General features: G+C 39.5%; 1 protein-coding gene across 1 annotated transcript in view; it reads right to left on the bottom strand.

Annotated features, from left to right (window-relative positions):
- Positions 1–247: 247 nt before the first annotated feature.
- The window catches only part of PAWR (pro-apoptotic WT1 regulator), a 79825-nt gene continuing 61509 nt past the window's right edge, over positions 248–18563 (bottom strand). Inside the window, exons 4-7 of the mRNA XM_066634036.1 lie at positions 17271–17305; positions 11718–11868; positions 10504–10608; positions 248–6991 (exon numbers count right to left, since the gene is read on the bottom strand). Coding sequence (XP_066490133.1) covers positions 6905–6991; positions 10504–10608; positions 11718–11868; positions 17271–17305 — 378 coding nt within the window. The 3' untranslated portion in view covers positions 248–6904. The remainder of the gene's footprint in view (positions 6992–10503; positions 10609–11717; positions 11869–17270; positions 17306–18563) is intronic.

The following is an 18563-nucleotide window of genomic DNA, read 5'->3' as shown; positions in this document are numbered from 1 at the left end:
ATATAGAAAGGTGACACTGAATAATTTGGGTTACCCACTTCTACCCCATGATCCTTTGGGCCGTCCATGGTTAAATGTGGGAAGAGGGAGTGCTTCAGAACATTGGATTGCTGTGATTGGAACATATCCCCATATAGGATGAAAATATATGATTTTCTACATCTCAGAATGATTTTAGGCCAGGGTGTGCACTACAGTTTTGTGCGTGTGACAGCTGAACGAGACAAAGAAACAAATATTCTTCAGGTTACACATACCCATCATGGGTACCCAGTTAAATTTAATTGAGCCAATAAGGGTGGTGAACAATAGGATAATTGTTACCTCTGTGGGACTGAAATCACTATTTTAAAATGTGTCCAAATGAGCAAAAAGTAAACACACATTCCTAAGTAGGAAGTAAAGCTCAACAGAGAGCAATAATTAACTGTTGCTAATAAAATAAAAGTGTATATACAGCTCTTTATTGCTAAGTGAGGGTTCAATGACTAGTTCTTTTTTAAAAAGCAACACTTAATTATCTACAGAAGTTTTATGACCATGCTGCATCTACAATCACTTTTAAAACTTACAATATTGCAGAAAGTACTTGTAACAAACATCCCCAGAACAGAATATAAACAGATTCATGGACAATTGTTTCAAATGTGATAAGAAAATTCTACATTATTGTACAGATATGCGGCTTGGTACATCAGTTGTGCATTTAATTATTGTAAGCAAGCACCACATACATCGTTGGTTTGCATGATACGTATACAACTATAAAGCTGGCTGGAATTAATAGGTGTGGAAAAACTTGTAAGAAAAGTTTTGAAGTAATTTGAGTATTGAGTATTGATTTATTCACTTTTCCTTTTTAACTGCAAGACTCCCTTCTCGTAGTATGTTCATGGTAGAGAAATCCAACCTCTCCCCATCACAGCCAAGACTATGCTAATATCATCTTAGGTCCTCAGGAAAATGGCTCTGGAATTCTGTTGCCTACTCTGTATACTTCTTACGACTCTGGAATCCTCTTCTCACTAAGCTTTTATGCTGGTCTGAGACCGTTAAATAAACTACTACTACTTCTACTACTGATTCTCACTAAGGGATGCTACTAACTGATAATGCACTGAATATTTTACGGCAGATCCAGTCTGGGTCATGATAAACTTTGAGAATGGGAGTGATGTTACCCACAGGAGAAGCGTGTAGTAAGGTTAGGAACCATACACAACTCTACTCCATAACACAAAACCTATGAAGTGCATTCCTAATAAACATGAGTTATTTAAGAACACTGAACAAAATCCAGAATTTTATAAAAATGTGCTTCATGCCAGTTTCTTGAAAAATGATTTTGATTTTCCTACTGCAGTATCATTTTATACATAAATGGAAAGAGCAATTTTGACTATGCTCCTGAAACAAATAGCAAGTCCATTTCGTTTATAAAACAAAGAAATATTTCCTATTCTCCCCCTCTAGCCTGTTATGGCAATGTATTTTTTCACTGATGCGATACCAGGCAAGCCAAACATACCTTGTGTCAGATTTCAATGAAATTAAATCTCTACAAAATACTTTTTATATAATCGTGCCAACTAGTCACCTCTTAAATCTCTACAAAATACTTTTTATATAATCGTGCCAACTAGTCACCTCATTTCAGGTAGTCCAAAAGCAGTTAACATAGGGCTTGCCTGTCATTTTCTTGCAACCCCCCCCCCCCGCCCATCACACACAAAAGCATTTTAAATTGCTAAGTATTTTGTGAGTTATGGAACATTTACTATTTTGTAATATTATTTTCCTCTGCAAATACATCCCTCAGAAAAAGGGGAGAAAAGAAACACCATTGCTGTCTTCGCAATCCACAACTCAGATGAAGGGAACAATTTTGTATCAAGAACGAAACAAGGAATTGGAGGGGAGGTACTGACATGAAAAGAACAGAAGACCTCCAAGAAGCATGAGAATTGTGTGGTGTTTTTTTTTAAGCCCAATTCATTTTCAGGTGAAGACTTTTCAACACACACACAGCATCCTGTATTATTGGTCAAAAAAGAAGTGCATTGGGCCCATAGCTCAATTGGTCACAGGTTCAGTTGTGGGAATCTCCAGGCAGGACCAAAAAAACTACCTATCTGAAATCCTCGCTCTCTGTAAACCACTGTAAGAACATAAGAATATCCCTGCTGGATCAGGCCAAAGGCCCATCTAGTCCACTTTCCTGTTTCTCACAATGGCTCATCAGATGCCTCAAGAAGCACACAAGGCAGCAAGAGACCTGTATCCTCTTGCCACTCCCTTGCATCTGGCCTTCTGAGAGGTGCGCATATTTATCACGGCTTGTAACCTGTGATGGACTTTTCTTCTAGAAATCTGTCCAATCCCCTTTTAAAAGCATCTAGGCCAGATGCAATCACCATATCTTGTGGCAAAGAGTTCCACAGACTAATTACACGCTAGGTAAATAAATATTTTCTTATGTTTGTTCTTACTCTCCCAACACTTAATTTTAGTAGATGTCCCCTGGTTTTGGTGTTCAGCATTGCACTGTAGCCAAAACCGACCTAGATGGCTGAACGGTCTGGCTCAGCAAAAGGTAGATTCCTACGGTTCAAATCAGAATAGTGTGCTGGGTAAAAAAGTCTTCTTTCAAAACACATTGGGCCTAATAAACCAAACCTTTCCTAGGGCCTTTGAACAGTTCCTTTTCCTGTTTAAAGAACAACACACCATAATTTTTTTTCAAACAATGAATAACTTTTAAGGCCATGGGTGGAAGACCTATCAAACGTTTAAGATTCCTTGTACAGTATATGGGCTCCTAATATAACCTTTAAAAAGTACTGTCCTCAAGATTTTAGAGATTATTTTTGAATATGTGATGGCAGTAATTTCAAGCAAGTATTTCCTTGGTGCTGAACTGCATACTCACTCCCAGCTCTAGGATATTTGCACATCAGATAATCAACTCTTTATTTATTTGTATAAATAACTGCAAAACTGCAACTTTACATTTAATGACAATGCCAATGTTTTGTTTATTTTGCTTGAATATTGAACTATGTATTTTTCCATCTTGGTGAAGGGGTTAATCTGAACTGCCATGTGTGGCATCATTAGTAAACTGTTTTAAGTACATTAAAAATTTAATTCTACAGGATATAGTATTTAATTTCTGAAAAGCAGCACTTGACTGTCTATGCTACCAGAGGATAAGGCATCATATGGTATGAACCAAGACAACAACATCAGAATATTAGGGTTGATTATGTGGATTCATTAAAATAACTTATCCCATTTTATTTCCATATACCACAGGTACATTTTTATTAAAATAATCCAAGTAATTGAGCTAGCAGTTTAAGAAAAATTCTAGGTCTGTTTCATTTCGGACAATTTTCGGAAATGGAACACAAACGTCTCCCAACAACTGACCTAGATAAATTATAAAATCCAATCCAAGAAATGTACAACTTTTGTACAAGTACAAATGTACAACTCTCCCCAGTGAGACAAAATTTACTTCAAATTTAGTACCACTGATACTTTTTAATTCACCACAGTTAATTTAAATTCAAAGTAGCCCAACCACTGGGAACTGGACAGAAGACTATGGTCTTTTTTTCAATCACACCTTCAATAGTTACATTCAACTGCCCTTCTAGAGAAACAAATGATTACTTATTTAATGCAATCTCATTATTTCATACAATTAAAATGGTATTTTCAATATGAAATGTTTCCAATAAAATATATACACAATTTAAGTGTATAAGCTACATATTTTCCCTAAACATTCAAAAGTTGGAGCAGAGAGGTTTTCCCCCAGATTAGAAGTTGCCCACTTCATTCTTTAAAAAAAACTCTTAAAAAATACATACAGGTTGAGCCTCATTATTCAAAAACGCACTATAGCAAATCAATTTAAAAAACAAAGTTTCTTTGCTCAGGTGATTTAAAAACAGCCTTGCTGACCTTTGTGATGTAAGATAAGAGTTATTAAGAAGACAATCCATCAATCAGTCCTCCAATCTGCTTAGAAAGGCACTTAGCCCCTCCCTTCACCAATGCATAGTGATCACCTTTCTTTCATGTGCTCAGGGGGAAGGGAGGGGTCGCCTGGAGAGAGAAGGATTGATGGACTGTCAGCCAGCTGCCCCCCCTCTCTCATTAAGGAGGCTAATATTAAAGGACTGTTCAGTTTTTTAAACTGATTTTAAAGGGATGCATTTTTCCCCTTCTCCAGGGATCAGCACATTCCTTCTCATTTGCAGTGGCCAATTGTGTTGAGTCAAATCCATGTATAAAAAACCTGTGTATAAATAGGCTGGACCTGTACATATAATTTTCTCAGTCCCAGAAAACATGGGCAGACACCTCCCTTGAGAATATGGGATAGCCCAATTAATACTGTCTCCCGATATCCCACATCCCACTCTCTCTGTTGTCCAGTTGGGGCTCAGAGATGGGACAGTGCTTTCTAGGTCAGGGGTGTCCAAACTTTTTGGCAGGAGGGCCACATCATCTCTCTGACACTGTGTCGGGGGCTGGGAAAGAAAAGAGTTAAAATTTCAAATTTGAATAAATTTACATAAATGAATATATTAGAGATGGAACATATATAAATGAATGAAGGTCTTGCAATAGCTCAAGGCCTATAAAAGGCCTTGAACAAAGCAAGGCCAGCCTTTCCTTCGCTGCCGCTGCTGCATCACAGACGTGAAACAGCAGGCAGTGGAGGGAGCGCCTGTCCCACAACTCACATGAGAGGTTGAACAGTTGCCCTCATGCTGAGAGCAGTTGCGTCGGGCCAGCGCAGGCTTCAGCAAGTCTCCAGAGGGCCAGAGGCTCACTGGAGACTGGGGGCTCCCTGAGGGCTGGATTGGGAGTCCTCGAGGGCCACAAGTGGCCCCAGGGCCGGGGTTTGGGCACCCCTGTTCTAGTTAATGGTGATGGTTTTGGGATTCCCCCATACCTGTCAGCTCTGTAGCTCAGGCTGCAGAATCCCAGTGAGTCCTTATCTCTCTTGGGATGTCATCATAGGGAGGAGGCAGAATTAAGACTCCACAGAGCTTTCTTGTGAGGTCTAGAGTAATGGATGCATCAAACGCTATAGGTTAATTTTTCAAGGCACTTTTCAGCCTCTTTTGTGGCTCACAGTTTCAGAATCACTACACTAATGTGTCATTAAAATTGGAATCATTTTTGCATGTTATATCTACATTGAAACAATAGGTGTGGTAGCAAAACAGGAACACAGTAAATATAAAGCTCTATTGGGATAATATGCTAAACCAGCCATTTTCAACCGCTGTGCCGTGGCACACTGGTGTGCCGTGAATACTCTGCAGGTGTGCTATGAGAGTTTGGGGGAGGGTCATTTCTTAACAGGGCCAATGGGGTGTGAGCTCCCCAACAACAGCACGGTGTGCCTTGTCAACTGTCAAAAAACTGATGGTGTGCCTTGACAATTTCAGTACCTTGTCAGTGTGATGTGAGACAAAAAAGGTTGAAAATCACTGTGCTAAATAGTATTTTAAGTTAATTCCTTTATATTTTATATTCTTAAGGGCAACAGAACAGATTTCTAATCAGAAAAGGCCTATATTTTTGGAAGGGCTTTAGACTTGAATAATTCACATGACCATAGCTTTTATCTAACCCAAAATTGAATAATGTACTCCTAAGTTCTTGTTTCAGTGGTTTATAAAGAGTGATTCATTGTTCGCAACACAAAAGTGATAAGAGCGACATTTCTGTATAATAGCATACAACATGCTTTAACAAATATTCTAGAATAGATGTTTCTCTATACTTTTAGAGGGTTCAAAATCATGAACTTCCCTTTTGTAAACTATGTTCATCAACACATTTTATCACAGCTTCAAAATCCTTTATGAATCACACACAATCTTGATACATTAGTGTCCCACAAATGCTCATATGTCACTGTTGTTGCAGGATGAGTGCAGCAGGCTGGAATTGTAATACTATCCCAACACAAAAGTGGGGTGCAAGCCACAATACACCACTCTCATAATAGCCCCCATTCGTTGCAATGAAGTGGTACTCCCTAGATTTTCCTTTGTATAACGCATCCATTTTCTCTGTTAATACACAAGCATTGTGATTAACTACAGCATGGATATGGAACATATGCATTTTCTTAAAAACTATTTTGCTAGTGTTGATAATGACTGGTGATTTGCTGAATGTTTATTTAAAAATGTTTTCTTGTTAAAGAATAGCTATACAGAAAAAAATTCTAACCTACTATGATCAGTATTTCAGATATAGTAAAAAAAATAAATCACAAAATACAAGATTTCTTTGCAGAATAAGTAACACAACTGCAAAAATTTCACATCGGTACTGGGGTAAAGTACCCGCACTTAACAGCTGTTTAAACAGCAAATATCTCCCAAAATATATATTTTGAGTCTGTGTAAACAAAGTTTACTCCTATTTCTTCTTTCATGGAGGAAAAAAAAACAACAAGATATCCACATAGATTAAAATGTGATTTGGGTGCTCAGATATAGTAAAAAAAACTCACCAACAACTGTAACGGGGCTGTACACATACAAGCTAAGGACATAATGAACAATTACAATAATCAAGAATGTAATGTTCTGAGAGATGTCAATATCTGAATAATTAATTCAAATAAACTTTAATTATTTACCTTGGGGAAGGAAAGAGAACAAGTCTAAAATTACTCGTAAAACCTGATACTATTTCACTGAAGGAAGAAAGAGCATTATGTAACAGATTAATCCCCGTTGCCCATAATAAATATAAAAGACCGTTGTTCTGACATATTGCAATAGTGGCAATATCTTAGCCTTGATCTTTGACATTCAATCAGTAGTTTTCATATTTCATTCCTCACTGAAGCTTCCATCTTCTACCTTGTCAGCTGTCCAACAACTTTTAAGAGTGTCTTATTTTCTTGCTTTAATTGCTCATTTTCATCTTCTATATCATCTAGATCCTGTTAGAAAGAAACAGAGCAAGGTTTGCAGTTTTTAGTTGATATTGTCTTAAAAGGGTTTGATTATAACACACTAATGTTTACAGAAACAGAAGACTAAAAACAAAAAGGTTTCAGATACAACATACTGAACAAGCAAACACTTCTGCCAGGTGTTAATTGGGATCCCATTACCATGTGAATGTTTTGGTGGTTTTTGTTTTTTTTTAAACCACTATGAACATATAACATTGTGCTCCAAGTATCTGGATATAACGAGATCTTGAATTTTGGCATAAATTGGGTTGCTTTGGTTACATTCAGCTATTTGTGCCTGTTAACTCCTGAAGTTTTCCAACTGCCTGTTTGCTCATTAAAGTTTAGACAAGTGTTTCCCAGACTGTGGGTTGTTACCTGATTGTTGGTGGGTCCTGAAATGGACAAGCTGATAGATGAAAAGGTAAATGTATTGAGCCCTATGGAAAGTAAAACAGAGCCGTGTGTGTGTTTACTCGCAGGGAGGCAAACGTGCCTCAGCTCTTATCCAGGCAAAGAGGAACGCAAAGCCATTAGAATGGTCCCAAACCAATGAACATGGAGCTCAAACACACAATCCAGAGGCTTCCCCCCTCCACAGTAAAAAAGGATAAAACAGATGCTTGAGTGGCTGGGAAAGTGAAATTTTTTTTTAATCTTGTAAAGCTAGGTGGGTTCCGATAGACTGTCATTTTTAAAAGTGGGTCCCAGTGCTTAAAAGTTTGAGAACCACTGATTTAGGCTCACCACAGATCAAGCAAAGCCTGGTAAAAGAACACTTCCAATGCAATGCAATGTTCTCCTAAGCTCCCCATTTGTGACCAATATCACGTGCAGTGTTGTGGGGCCGCACATACGCCTTCCTATAGGAGTCTGCACCAGGAATGGTAGGATTCTATTAACAATTGGTTATGTAATGGTGTCATTACCAGGCAAGATTATTTAAAGTACATGGAAATACTTTTCATGTGCCACAATATTTATATGGGTAGGTTAAGTTCATAGTTGCTATTAGGGCCATGCATTCTTTCCAAATCAGCAGCTAAGGCCAGGTGATGGAGGCTTCTCAAGTTGTTTTCCACTTTTTAGTTTCACAGTAGGTAAGCACCCACATAAGTACTGATGGGAAATTCAGGAGAAAGAGAAAATGCTGGGGAAAAGGAGAGGAGAGCAGGTGGTTGTTCAAGCAGCCAGAGACAGGATGAAAAGCCTTGGCTACCTTTAAATACATGCCTAAGAATTCCTGCAATAAAAAAGGAATTATTAAACCAAATAAGGAGACCCCACACAAGCAGCTGGAGATCCCTTAGAAATTTTCATTGTTGTATTGGCCACAGCTAATGGGGAAAAGCTCTTTCTCAGCTTTCAAAACTGCCTGCCACATCAGCTGTGGTAGAAGTGGATGCTTCGAAAAGCAAAACCCAAACACACTAGCTGTGCACATTCCTCCCTTACATGCACCTAATGGAGTCTGACTAACATCCATTATTTTAGAAGAAGAAAGTGGGGGAAGTCTGACTCATAAGGCCTGATAAAAACAGAATGAAAACAATCTAACCAACATTGAACGAACAAGTGACATTAAATCAAGAATTTTCCATCTCATCACTATCCCAGTTACCTGATTTTTGGAGGCTTTTTAAGCAACAGCACAAATAAAAAGCCTAATCAAAACGGGGGATAGGAACTCTCATCTCAAACCATACTCCAACAGCACTGGACGTTTCACAGGAGCAGCAAGGCATTTGGTAGGATAGTAGGGTTTCATTGTGTAAGCAATATGAACTTTTTGCATTTAAAAAAAATACAGTGATCTTGTCACAATCAAACTTTGAGGCCAGCAGCTATCTTTATCTAACTTTTTGTTAAAGTACACAGCATGCTCATTTCAGGAGTCACACATATTAAGGAAACAAACAAAAAAACCAATCAGTTTTTCAATATAACAAGTTCAATTTTGCTTTTGTCTTGCAAATTTATAATCAAATATATATTTGGCAGCACAGATATAGCTCACAACAATAACTTGAAGGCATATGTGCAAAAATACTTGAAATGTACTCAAAAATTAAAAAAAAAAAGTAAAGAGACTTTGTGGAATGTTTATGTAGCAGAAAAAACATTCCAAAAATGACTAAAAAGTATGAGCTACTTGGACATGGTCCAATCACAACAAGTGTCTGGAATTTAAATACTCAAACAAGTCAAAAGGAAGCAAAATAGTCATATATAGGATGTGTTTCCCATTAAAATGTTTAAGATTCCTTTTTCAAAAATGCATTTTAATTTAAGAAAATGCTTATTGCTTAAAGGGGCAAAGTGCCATGCACTCTCCAGGTTAACGCAACAGAAGTTTGTGTCTTAAGAAAGCATCCTAAGAACAAGCAAGATTTGGATGAAGAGGTCACTGAAGTTTGAAATCTATGAGAATAATCAGTTGAATGGTCAGTCCTGACAATCTAAGACAACTAAGAGCTACAGAACCATTGGTATGGGGAAGCTTTTCAACCATTTTGAAGTCTTAAGGACAATTATGTTTGGAAATTGTACTCTTGCTTTGCTATAGAAAAAAACTAGATTCCTTGTTTAGAGGCCAAAGGTATGCAGACATGTTGAGAGGTTTACCAAGGATTAACTAAAAGACAAAGGCTGCAATCCTAACCACACTTTCCTGAGAGTAAGCCCCATTGAATCAAACAGGACTTACGTCTGAGTAGACCTAGTTAGGATTTTGCCCAAAGATGTCTTCCATCAAAAGGAAGATGTAGTTTCAGATGCCATCATGCCCAATTTAAGTGTTTCACCCATTGCTGACTGAGGTGCAGATTGAAAGTCAGGCTCCACCTATACTAATAGAACATCAAGTGCAAGCCCACAAAATGATGGTGCCCAGGATATGGTTGTAAATCAGTAAGACTGATAATCATCAGGTGAACAACAAGTGGCACAGATTGCTGATGGTTACAATGGGAGCTGGAAAGGGATACTGAATTTAAAGACTAGTTTAAGCCTATTCTAGATAAATGGCTATGTCTCCAGATCTTGTACCATTTTTCTCTGGTTCTCCTCCACTCAGCTTCCAACTCCACTGCCCAAATTCTTCTCAGACCCCTAAGGAGACATCACCTTTCCATAATGTGCCCTCATTCCACTGAAATGCATGTTTGCCCCCCTCTTTCCCAAGTTCATTTTCTGATCAACTTCCCCTTTCATGATAATCTCCTCCACCTCCCTGTACCATCTCTCCCTCTCAGAGACCAAGATCAGCAAGGATGAGGTAGACAGATACAGGAAGTATTTTAATCTGCTTCAGGGCACTGCTATCTTTAAAGTAGTCATTATCCATGAACACTAATAATCTCTCCAACGGGAACATTCACAGAAGTAAATCCAGGATTGGAAGGATTGTGTGAACCGGCCTTGAAATTCTAAGTATAACTTGAATAAATGCAAACTCCTCTCATCTTCTCACAGTGAGCCACTGAACAAGAACTTACCCTGTTTAGTAAATCAATTTCTTCCTTCATTTTCCCAATCAACTCCTCTTTGTCTTGTGCTATCCTCACAAGCCTTAGGTTTTCTTGTTTCTCCTTTGCTAGTTCCTTCAAAGAACACAAGTAATGAAGATTTAATGAGAACAGTAGACCAAGAATGCAAACCTAAACTTGCTTACTCTCTGCTAGGTACACATGGGATTACATCTAGAGTTCCAAAAGTATGCAATAATACTGAACTTAAATAGTCTAAACATTCACAATTTGTACAATATATTAACACACAAATATACATGTTGTGACTTGGGAAGACAAGTATTATATACTATTTCATAATCTACTTTGAATTGAAGATAAAGTGGGATAAAAATATAAGTAAAATCTAAAGACCAATGTATTTTGTCACATTTCATTATTTTACAGAGAAAGCAGGCTTCAACACTGTGTTTAACTAAGGGTCATTAATTTAGTTTTAAGCAGCCAAGAAAGCAAATATCGAATATATTTGTTTAAAATAGCCTATTTTTAAAAGATGTATCTGGAGATTGAAGGATACACCATTTTGCTTCAAATCCAAAACGATTTCTTTTCATGTAAAAAAAAAAAAAAAAGACATTGCATATTTTGAAAAATGTACTTTTTGTGTATGTGATAAACAGAGCTGGGCAGTCAGATTCATCCAATATAGTGATGTGATCTGACCACAGTTATTCATGTCTGGGCAACGTCCAGGTTTGAATACTGCAGTGTGCTTTATGTGGGGTTAAGGCCCAAATTCTAACCCACTTTCCAGCTCTGACATAGCTGTGCCAATGGGACGTGTGCTGCACACTGCAGCTGGGGGGCAGTCACGGAGACCTCCTCAAGGTTAAGGGAATGTTTGTTCCCTTACCTCGGAGCTGCATTGCCCTTACCTCGATGTTGGAAAATAGGTTAGGATTGCTGCCTAAGTTTTTTGTGTTGGCTTTGCCATTTCTACATGCTGTGTTTATGTGTCGCATTTGGTTAGCATGTACTTTTACTTAATTTTAAAAATGAACATACTGGCAACTATATTTATTTTAAAGCAAAACGTTAGAAAGACTTACACAGCTTTTTCTGGAATGCTGATTATGCTGGTTGGCCCAGGATTTGACAACTATTGGTCTAGAGTGGATTTTATTAAAAAGCACTCAACAGCATTTTTAAGACCCAATGACTATTATACGGATATTTACCTTTTCAAGATCTTCAATTTTCTTTTCCAAAGAATTGTTTGGTATGATGTTCCCAGAAGAATTTGCCTCTCTGCTGTATCTGTTATATACTGTCCTGTCTGCTGCTCGCGTGTATCTACTGGAAACATCATCATCTGGTGCATTTATAGTGCTGTGTAAACATACAGACCAAAAAAAGGACAATTTTTTCACATTCATTATTTCTTCAGCAGCCTTCAGTATTGACAACAACACTCTGTATGTGCTTGGATCCATATAACACACATTCAAAGCCTTGTCTTACAACATAATCCTATGTTTTTGTATATAAGGCAGTCACAGTATGCGGTGAGGGATACTCTCAGGTAAGCATGACTATAATTGCAATCTGAATCCGAAATTCATGAAGGGTCTACATGGGTCCTTTTTGCCAATGATGCAAAACATGGTTGGGTTCAGCCATAACAAAAAGCCAAGGCTTTCCAATATGTGCGTTGGCCTGGGGGAGGGTTAGCATGGGCTTGCACGCATATTGAAGGCCGTGGGATGGCTCCCTTTTACAACACAGGAGGACAGGACAAAACCTTTGCTTTCAGTTTGAACTAAATCACAGTTCCAAGTGCATACATAATGCAGAACTGTGGTTTAGTTCAAAGCAAAAGCTGGCACAGTCCTCACATTCACAAAAAAAGGAGAGGGGGGATGCTTTCCAGGACAGGAAGTATGCGTTTCAGAATGCTGCTCTCTCAGGGTCATTCTCACAGCAGTAAAGTACAATTCCCACACACACACACACACACACACACTGAAGAATAGGCAGAAAATGAAGATTCCAAAGCAGAAAGAACTACAAAATGTACAACAGACACTCCTCTTGTTTCTTGAAACAGACAAGAATATTTTTCTGTTGTGGAAATTTCCTTCCTTCCTTAAGAATTGGCCTTCCTAAGAGACCTCCATGTGGTGGCTATGCGGCATGGCAAGATGATAATGCATACCAGTTCACTGAGGCAATACGTACCCACAACTTGGACTACTACCACTTTGCAATTGTATTTCAAAACTTCTAAACTAAATAGGACAGAAAACAAATTAGAGAGCAAATTTGCTGGTATCAAACTAGTGTATGGTTTGTTCCTGCCCCTTTTTTGCTATTGCCAACTCTTTGCTTATTAGCCAAAAATGGAAATAGATGGAAAACAGAAAACTTGATTTTTGTCTCTGCCAATCAAACAATCAAGGGTGTGAGAATGGACACGACACTGATTTCAGAATGGCAGCCTCGGACTTCCCATTAACTTCAGTATCCAGAAGCTATGAATTCTAACAGATATACTGTACAAGGACTTGGTTTGAAAAGACGTCTCTAGATTTGGCTTTAAATTTTCCACAGGATGAACAACCTGCTGAGAAAACAGATTTGTTAAGCAAAATAATCCTATGTTGTTATACTAGTACAACTAATATATAGTAGCAGTATATACTGAACATCCAGTCCAATAGATTGCCTTTGTTGTGTAAACAGGCACTCCCTGCCAGATACTAGCTGGCTGCACATGCTACTGGAGATAGATTGCCTCTTCTTTGTATTAAGAGCCTCTTTGTTGTGTAAACAGATGGGAGATGAGTTTCCCTCATTAAGAGCATTTTTACTGTGCTTTGACCACCATCATATATGTGGTCCTTCTTTTGCATGGCTTGCTACAGGTTTGCTACATTTTGTATGGCTTGCTACAGGTTCTCTCAAGTCCCCAGCACATAGTTTGGGAATGACTACCCCATTAGCATCAGTCTTTATCATCAAGTCTGTGAAAAGCTTCCTTATTCTCCCCATTCTACATTTTGCAGACAGTTGCCTAAGTAAAGGTCATCACCATACATTGCAGTTTACGAGAGGGAACTCTCTGCGCAGCAAACAGCTCCCTCCCCCCAAATGGCCTACCACCTAATGAAGCAGCTCTCAAACTTTTTGGTCTCCAGAACTCTATACAATCCTAAATTAAATTTCAGGGTGCCTTATTGGTGCATGCACAGAGTCTTGGGAAACCCCAGAATGCCACAGTGTCAAGCAGATGGCAGCCACTTATGGTGCGCTAGTGGAATACTTGATGGGGGCTCAGGGAGCCCCAGGGCTCCTAGGAGCACACTTTGAGAAACAACCTAACAGAAGAGAGCGCAATGTTTCTCTCTGGCTTTATGTGGTAAGCAGGGGATAGCCAAGGTTACACTAGAACAGTTTTATCTGAGAACTGAGATCACGCAATACCACATGATGTTTCACTTTCTCTTATCTTACAACAAGGATGGCTGCATTCCTGAAAATGATGAGTGCTAGACTGCACAAAGTTTAATGCACGCTCCATTTCCAAATTATGACTGCTATAGTTCATCTATATATTTCTTCCTACTTCTAGGATGCTGTCATGTTAGAGTACATGGTTTTACAGCTAGAGTACCCAGACCTCTCAAGGAAAAAAAAACAAAACAAGGAACAATACACAACTCCGGTCCAATTAAGTTGTTCAATGGGTGTAAATAGCACTGGGCTACAGTATAAGAGATTTTTCTAAGGCATAATGACACAATTCTAAGGAATTTTGTAAGCTTAATACTATTACCATATTTGGCACTGCTTGATCTAGCATGACTTTAAAAAAATCTTTCTAAAAACAGGATATGCATGCTGCAACACAAAGTTTGTAATTTAACTCCCTAAAATCTGTTCCATTCATACTTAAGGGGGGAAAAAACCATTCAGTTTTCAGAGATCCACTTTACTTAGCTGAAGTATTCAGGCACAAAAGTATATTTTGCTTCTTTTCTTAACATGCAGTAACCTTTTTGATGCACATAAGGATTCCTGGCTTTCACCTACTGGGTTGTATCTCAAGTTATCCTTTTGCTTGCATAAGAGGACTTGTGCACCTACAAGTAATAACACAAGGTTGTTGCACAAAGAAATCTGAATGGAATCCTGACTTGTCTTTGTGCAACACACTGTGCAACACACTGTTCAAGGTGTCAAAGTAACCTGGAAGACGCACAAAGCAAAACAGATTGAAAGGACTGCACAAATCAAAATAAGGAGAGACTTTTCTCTGCTGCTTTAAAATAAAAATAAAAATGAATGGAGAAAGATGTCCTGTAAAATGTGTAAATTTGGCTCCGATTTCATCTCAAGCTGCCTAGAGGCAGAAAGGGAGAATAAAACACTCCCTGACTTTGCCACAATACGTGCAACTTAACAACAACAACAACAATTGTCAGTAACAAATTAAACTGACAATATGCATGACAGCTCATTCCGTAAAAGACCACTGTCATGGCTGATAAAATGAAACAAACTCTTGGCAGCTAATGAAAGAAAGTTGGCTATCTGTCAAGGCACTTCAAAATGTAGCTCACTGAGCTGCACCAATGTGTCCTGCCAGTTATATTCCTTTTTTTTTAAGCCTGGCAGATACCTTTAGCAGACCTCCTGAGAGAGATTTTAGGCTTTGGGGGAGAAAATGTTCACATATAAGGATGAAAAAGAGCACATGGGTGTACCTTCTAAATGTTGGCCAGATCCCTACTTTCCACTGTTAAGTTCAGAAGAGAGACAATTCTAGGAGCTTCTTGGTTGTAAGACAGGCTCTCCGCAGCAGGCAAGAACTATTCAGGGGGAGGTAGAGCACATGCAGGTTCCTCAACCACAGTCTTGTTTCTCCATTTACATACAAAGGATAAGCTTCTAACATCAAAAAGATGTGTGCAAGTTAGGGAAGCTGACCCATTCCCCCCTCATCTTTAATTCTCTGCTCCATCTTCTCAAGCACAAAATTTCACCAGCCTGCTCATTTCCAGCATTTGAAGTAGGCTGAGATAAGACTACCTAGAGTTCAGGCAGTTCAGCTTCTTTTATGTGTACAGCCCTTATGACATACAAGCCAGACCATTGCTATTCATGAAGGTGACAAGCCACTAGAATTAAAATGCAGCTACCAGAGTTGCATCTTTTTAGCATGGTTCTCATTCTCTTTCCAACTGAGGCACTCCTTGCTGACTGACCTCGCTGGAGATGTGTGTCCAAGAAGCTTTTCCTGTCTTCCCTGGTCCTCACAGGTTCTGAACGTGACCACTGAGAGAACCAATTCTGGGATCCGAAAAGCCAGCCATATCCAGATTTGACCATACTCTTCAATAACCTAGCAGTATAACTAACACACTGCATGAATTTCAAAAAATAGTCACAAAACTTTACTCTAACTCAGAGGTGTTAAACTCATTTCAAGATAGGGGGTCAAATAGCATTCATAATGCCTGTTGAGGGCCACAAGTGGCATCATGAACAAGAAGTGATGTCATTAAGCAAGTCATGATCAGAAATAAGCACTTATTTTCTCATTTTAGAACTCATAAGCTGCAAATGACTGAAGAGAAAATACACAAATCTTGATCGTATTTTTTAGATATGGGAGAACCTAATTATAATGCAGGCAGCCCTTTCAGCAGTGATACGATGGGCATAGCTTAGCAGCAGCTAGCAACTGATGGTGGTGCTGGAAGAGCCTGCAGTCCAGATAAGGAGCCTCCGGGGGCCGCATCCAGCCCACAGACCTTCTGGTTTGACACCACTGGTCTAATTCAATTGTCTGAAGAACTATTAAGTATTGATTTTTAAAGGAACAAGCAGCCAACTCATCCAGCTTCTCTGAAGGAAACAGAACAGCCGGTTGCAGTAGAGACTACAGCAAATGGAACAGCTGGTTATGGCTCCATGAATATAACTTTACATAGACACAGGTACACTATAGTCAGGTCTGGTAAAGGTTGAGGTCCCCATGTCCATCCTGACCAGTCCCTGCTCAGAAGAGCAACACACTCACATTCAGCCCAGCACAACACTCTTGGCTTCCTCCTACTGGACTGACCGCTTGCTTGCTCGCTCAAGGACCTTGGTGTGCAGGTGTGATTAGCTGGAGGGGACAGCAACAGCTTCGCACTAGTCTTGATTCATTTCTCCACACATACTCCAGCCAACTGGTTGCTCTCAAGGAATGTCGGAAAGCAAGATGATTGGCCAAGATGGGGTGGGAGGCAAAGGAGGAGGGCTGTAATTGTTTAGAAGGAAGAAATTTAGGTTCTTCCTTTCAAACAACTGGGATACCCACCAGTGCAGCCAGCACTCTTCTAGTCCAAAGCAGGACTAGGTAAGTAGGACTTGCAAAGCAGGTAAGCAGTCACATGGATGGAAGCCTTGGGGGTGGAACGAAAAAGCCATTTCCCTCTTCCTCTTCTACTTCCCAGTTGCATGGGAGAAGGGGAAAGCCTTGTGGGTTACATGTCCATGCATGGCACCCCCATAGCAAAGTTCCTGAGGCCTCGCTCAAGAATCAACATTATATATATATAGGCTCCAGTGAGAATGTTGTACTTTTCCTGAACAGCAGCAATTAACAGCAGCAGCAAGGTAAAATATTGTTTGGATCTTCGATCTGTGGATATCACAATATATGGGAATGAGCATAGGACAAACTCACCTTCTCTTTCACACACACACACACTTCAGTGTAATATTGACAAGTTTCTTACCTTTTATATCTGTTTGAGACAGTCCTAGAGGTTTCCTGTTTAAAAAAATAGTACATATGTGTTAGTGTCCAATTCAATATACACAATCGTTAATAGAAAAGTTTAGCTTGTGGGGAATAAGAGGTATACTGAAATCACGCTACAGGACAGGTAGATTCGAAGCTTCACATGCACTTCTAATGTGACCAGAGATTCAGAGTCTCTCATTACTATCAGCTTCAACTAAACTTTGTTTGATATCTATCCCTTGCAAAGAAAACTAAGAAAAAGTTTTCTGCTCAACAACAACAGCTAAAACAATTCTTACATCAAACTCATGTCTGCAAGTTTACAGACAGAACAGGCTCAACCTACAAAAGAGGTCACATAGTCCAGCAATCGTCATGTATATTATTCAATACTGAATTTTTTTTATCTACTAGCCTGGTCACCTTGTGGCATTCGCTCTCAGGGAAAAGGGGAGCTTGCATAATGGAATGGGGGAGAAGTCCGCCTAAAGACAGGAAATATATTCTCACAAGACTACAGAAAGCAGAGGCACTGAAAAGCTTGCATAGTGTGGAGAGGAGGTCTCTCTCTCTCACACAATGCTAGAATTAGGAGTCACCCAATGAAACTGGAAATGAGACATTTCCAATCAATAATTGGAAGTGCTTCCTCACAGAGCAACAATTAGCCTAGGGTAGTTAATTCCACAGAGTTTCTCACAGTGTGGGTTGCGACGCATTGCTGGGTTGTGAGCCATGTGCGGTGGGTTGCAAGCTGGGTCCTCCCGCCTGCCCCGGGACCGTTTGGCTCCAAACTGACACTCCGGAAGAGGGTGTCACAGCCCAATGGCACTGCTGGCCAGAATGACTTACTGGGACCCTCTGGAGGACTCTTCCGGGTCACACTGGGCCAGTGACCCTCTCTATTAGCCTCCGCGGGCCTCAAAATGGCCAGCAGAAAATGTCTTGGTGCCAGCTTGATGCTACCTAGAAGAGGCCTACAGAGGCTCCAGGTAGGTCATTCTGAGCGGCAGAGTTGCAACCCACCATGGAGGACAAGGTGGGGTGGCACTAGAAAAATTGGGAACTGCTGCACTACCCCAAATTGTGATGATGGCTACTAGGTTATATTGCTTTAAAGAGACTAGACAAATTCATGGGTGACTAGTCAACCATTGGCTACTAGTGATGATGGTTATGTGCTACCTACAGGATCCGAAGCAGTGAATACTGAATAAGAGTTGCAGGGGAGTTGGGAGAGGAGTATTGCCATCACATCCCACTTCTGGCTGACCACAACTAGACA

Source organism: Tiliqua scincoides, chromosome 7, assembly GCF_035046505.1.
Source record: "Tiliqua scincoides isolate rTilSci1 chromosome 7, rTilSci1.hap2, whole genome shotgun sequence".
Classification (NCBI taxonomy): Eukaryota; Metazoa; Chordata; class Lepidosauria; order Squamata; family Scincidae; genus Tiliqua; species Tiliqua scincoides.
The sequence above is the reverse complement of the archived record's forward strand: the minus strand, read 5'-3'. Positions and strand labels throughout refer to the sequence as shown.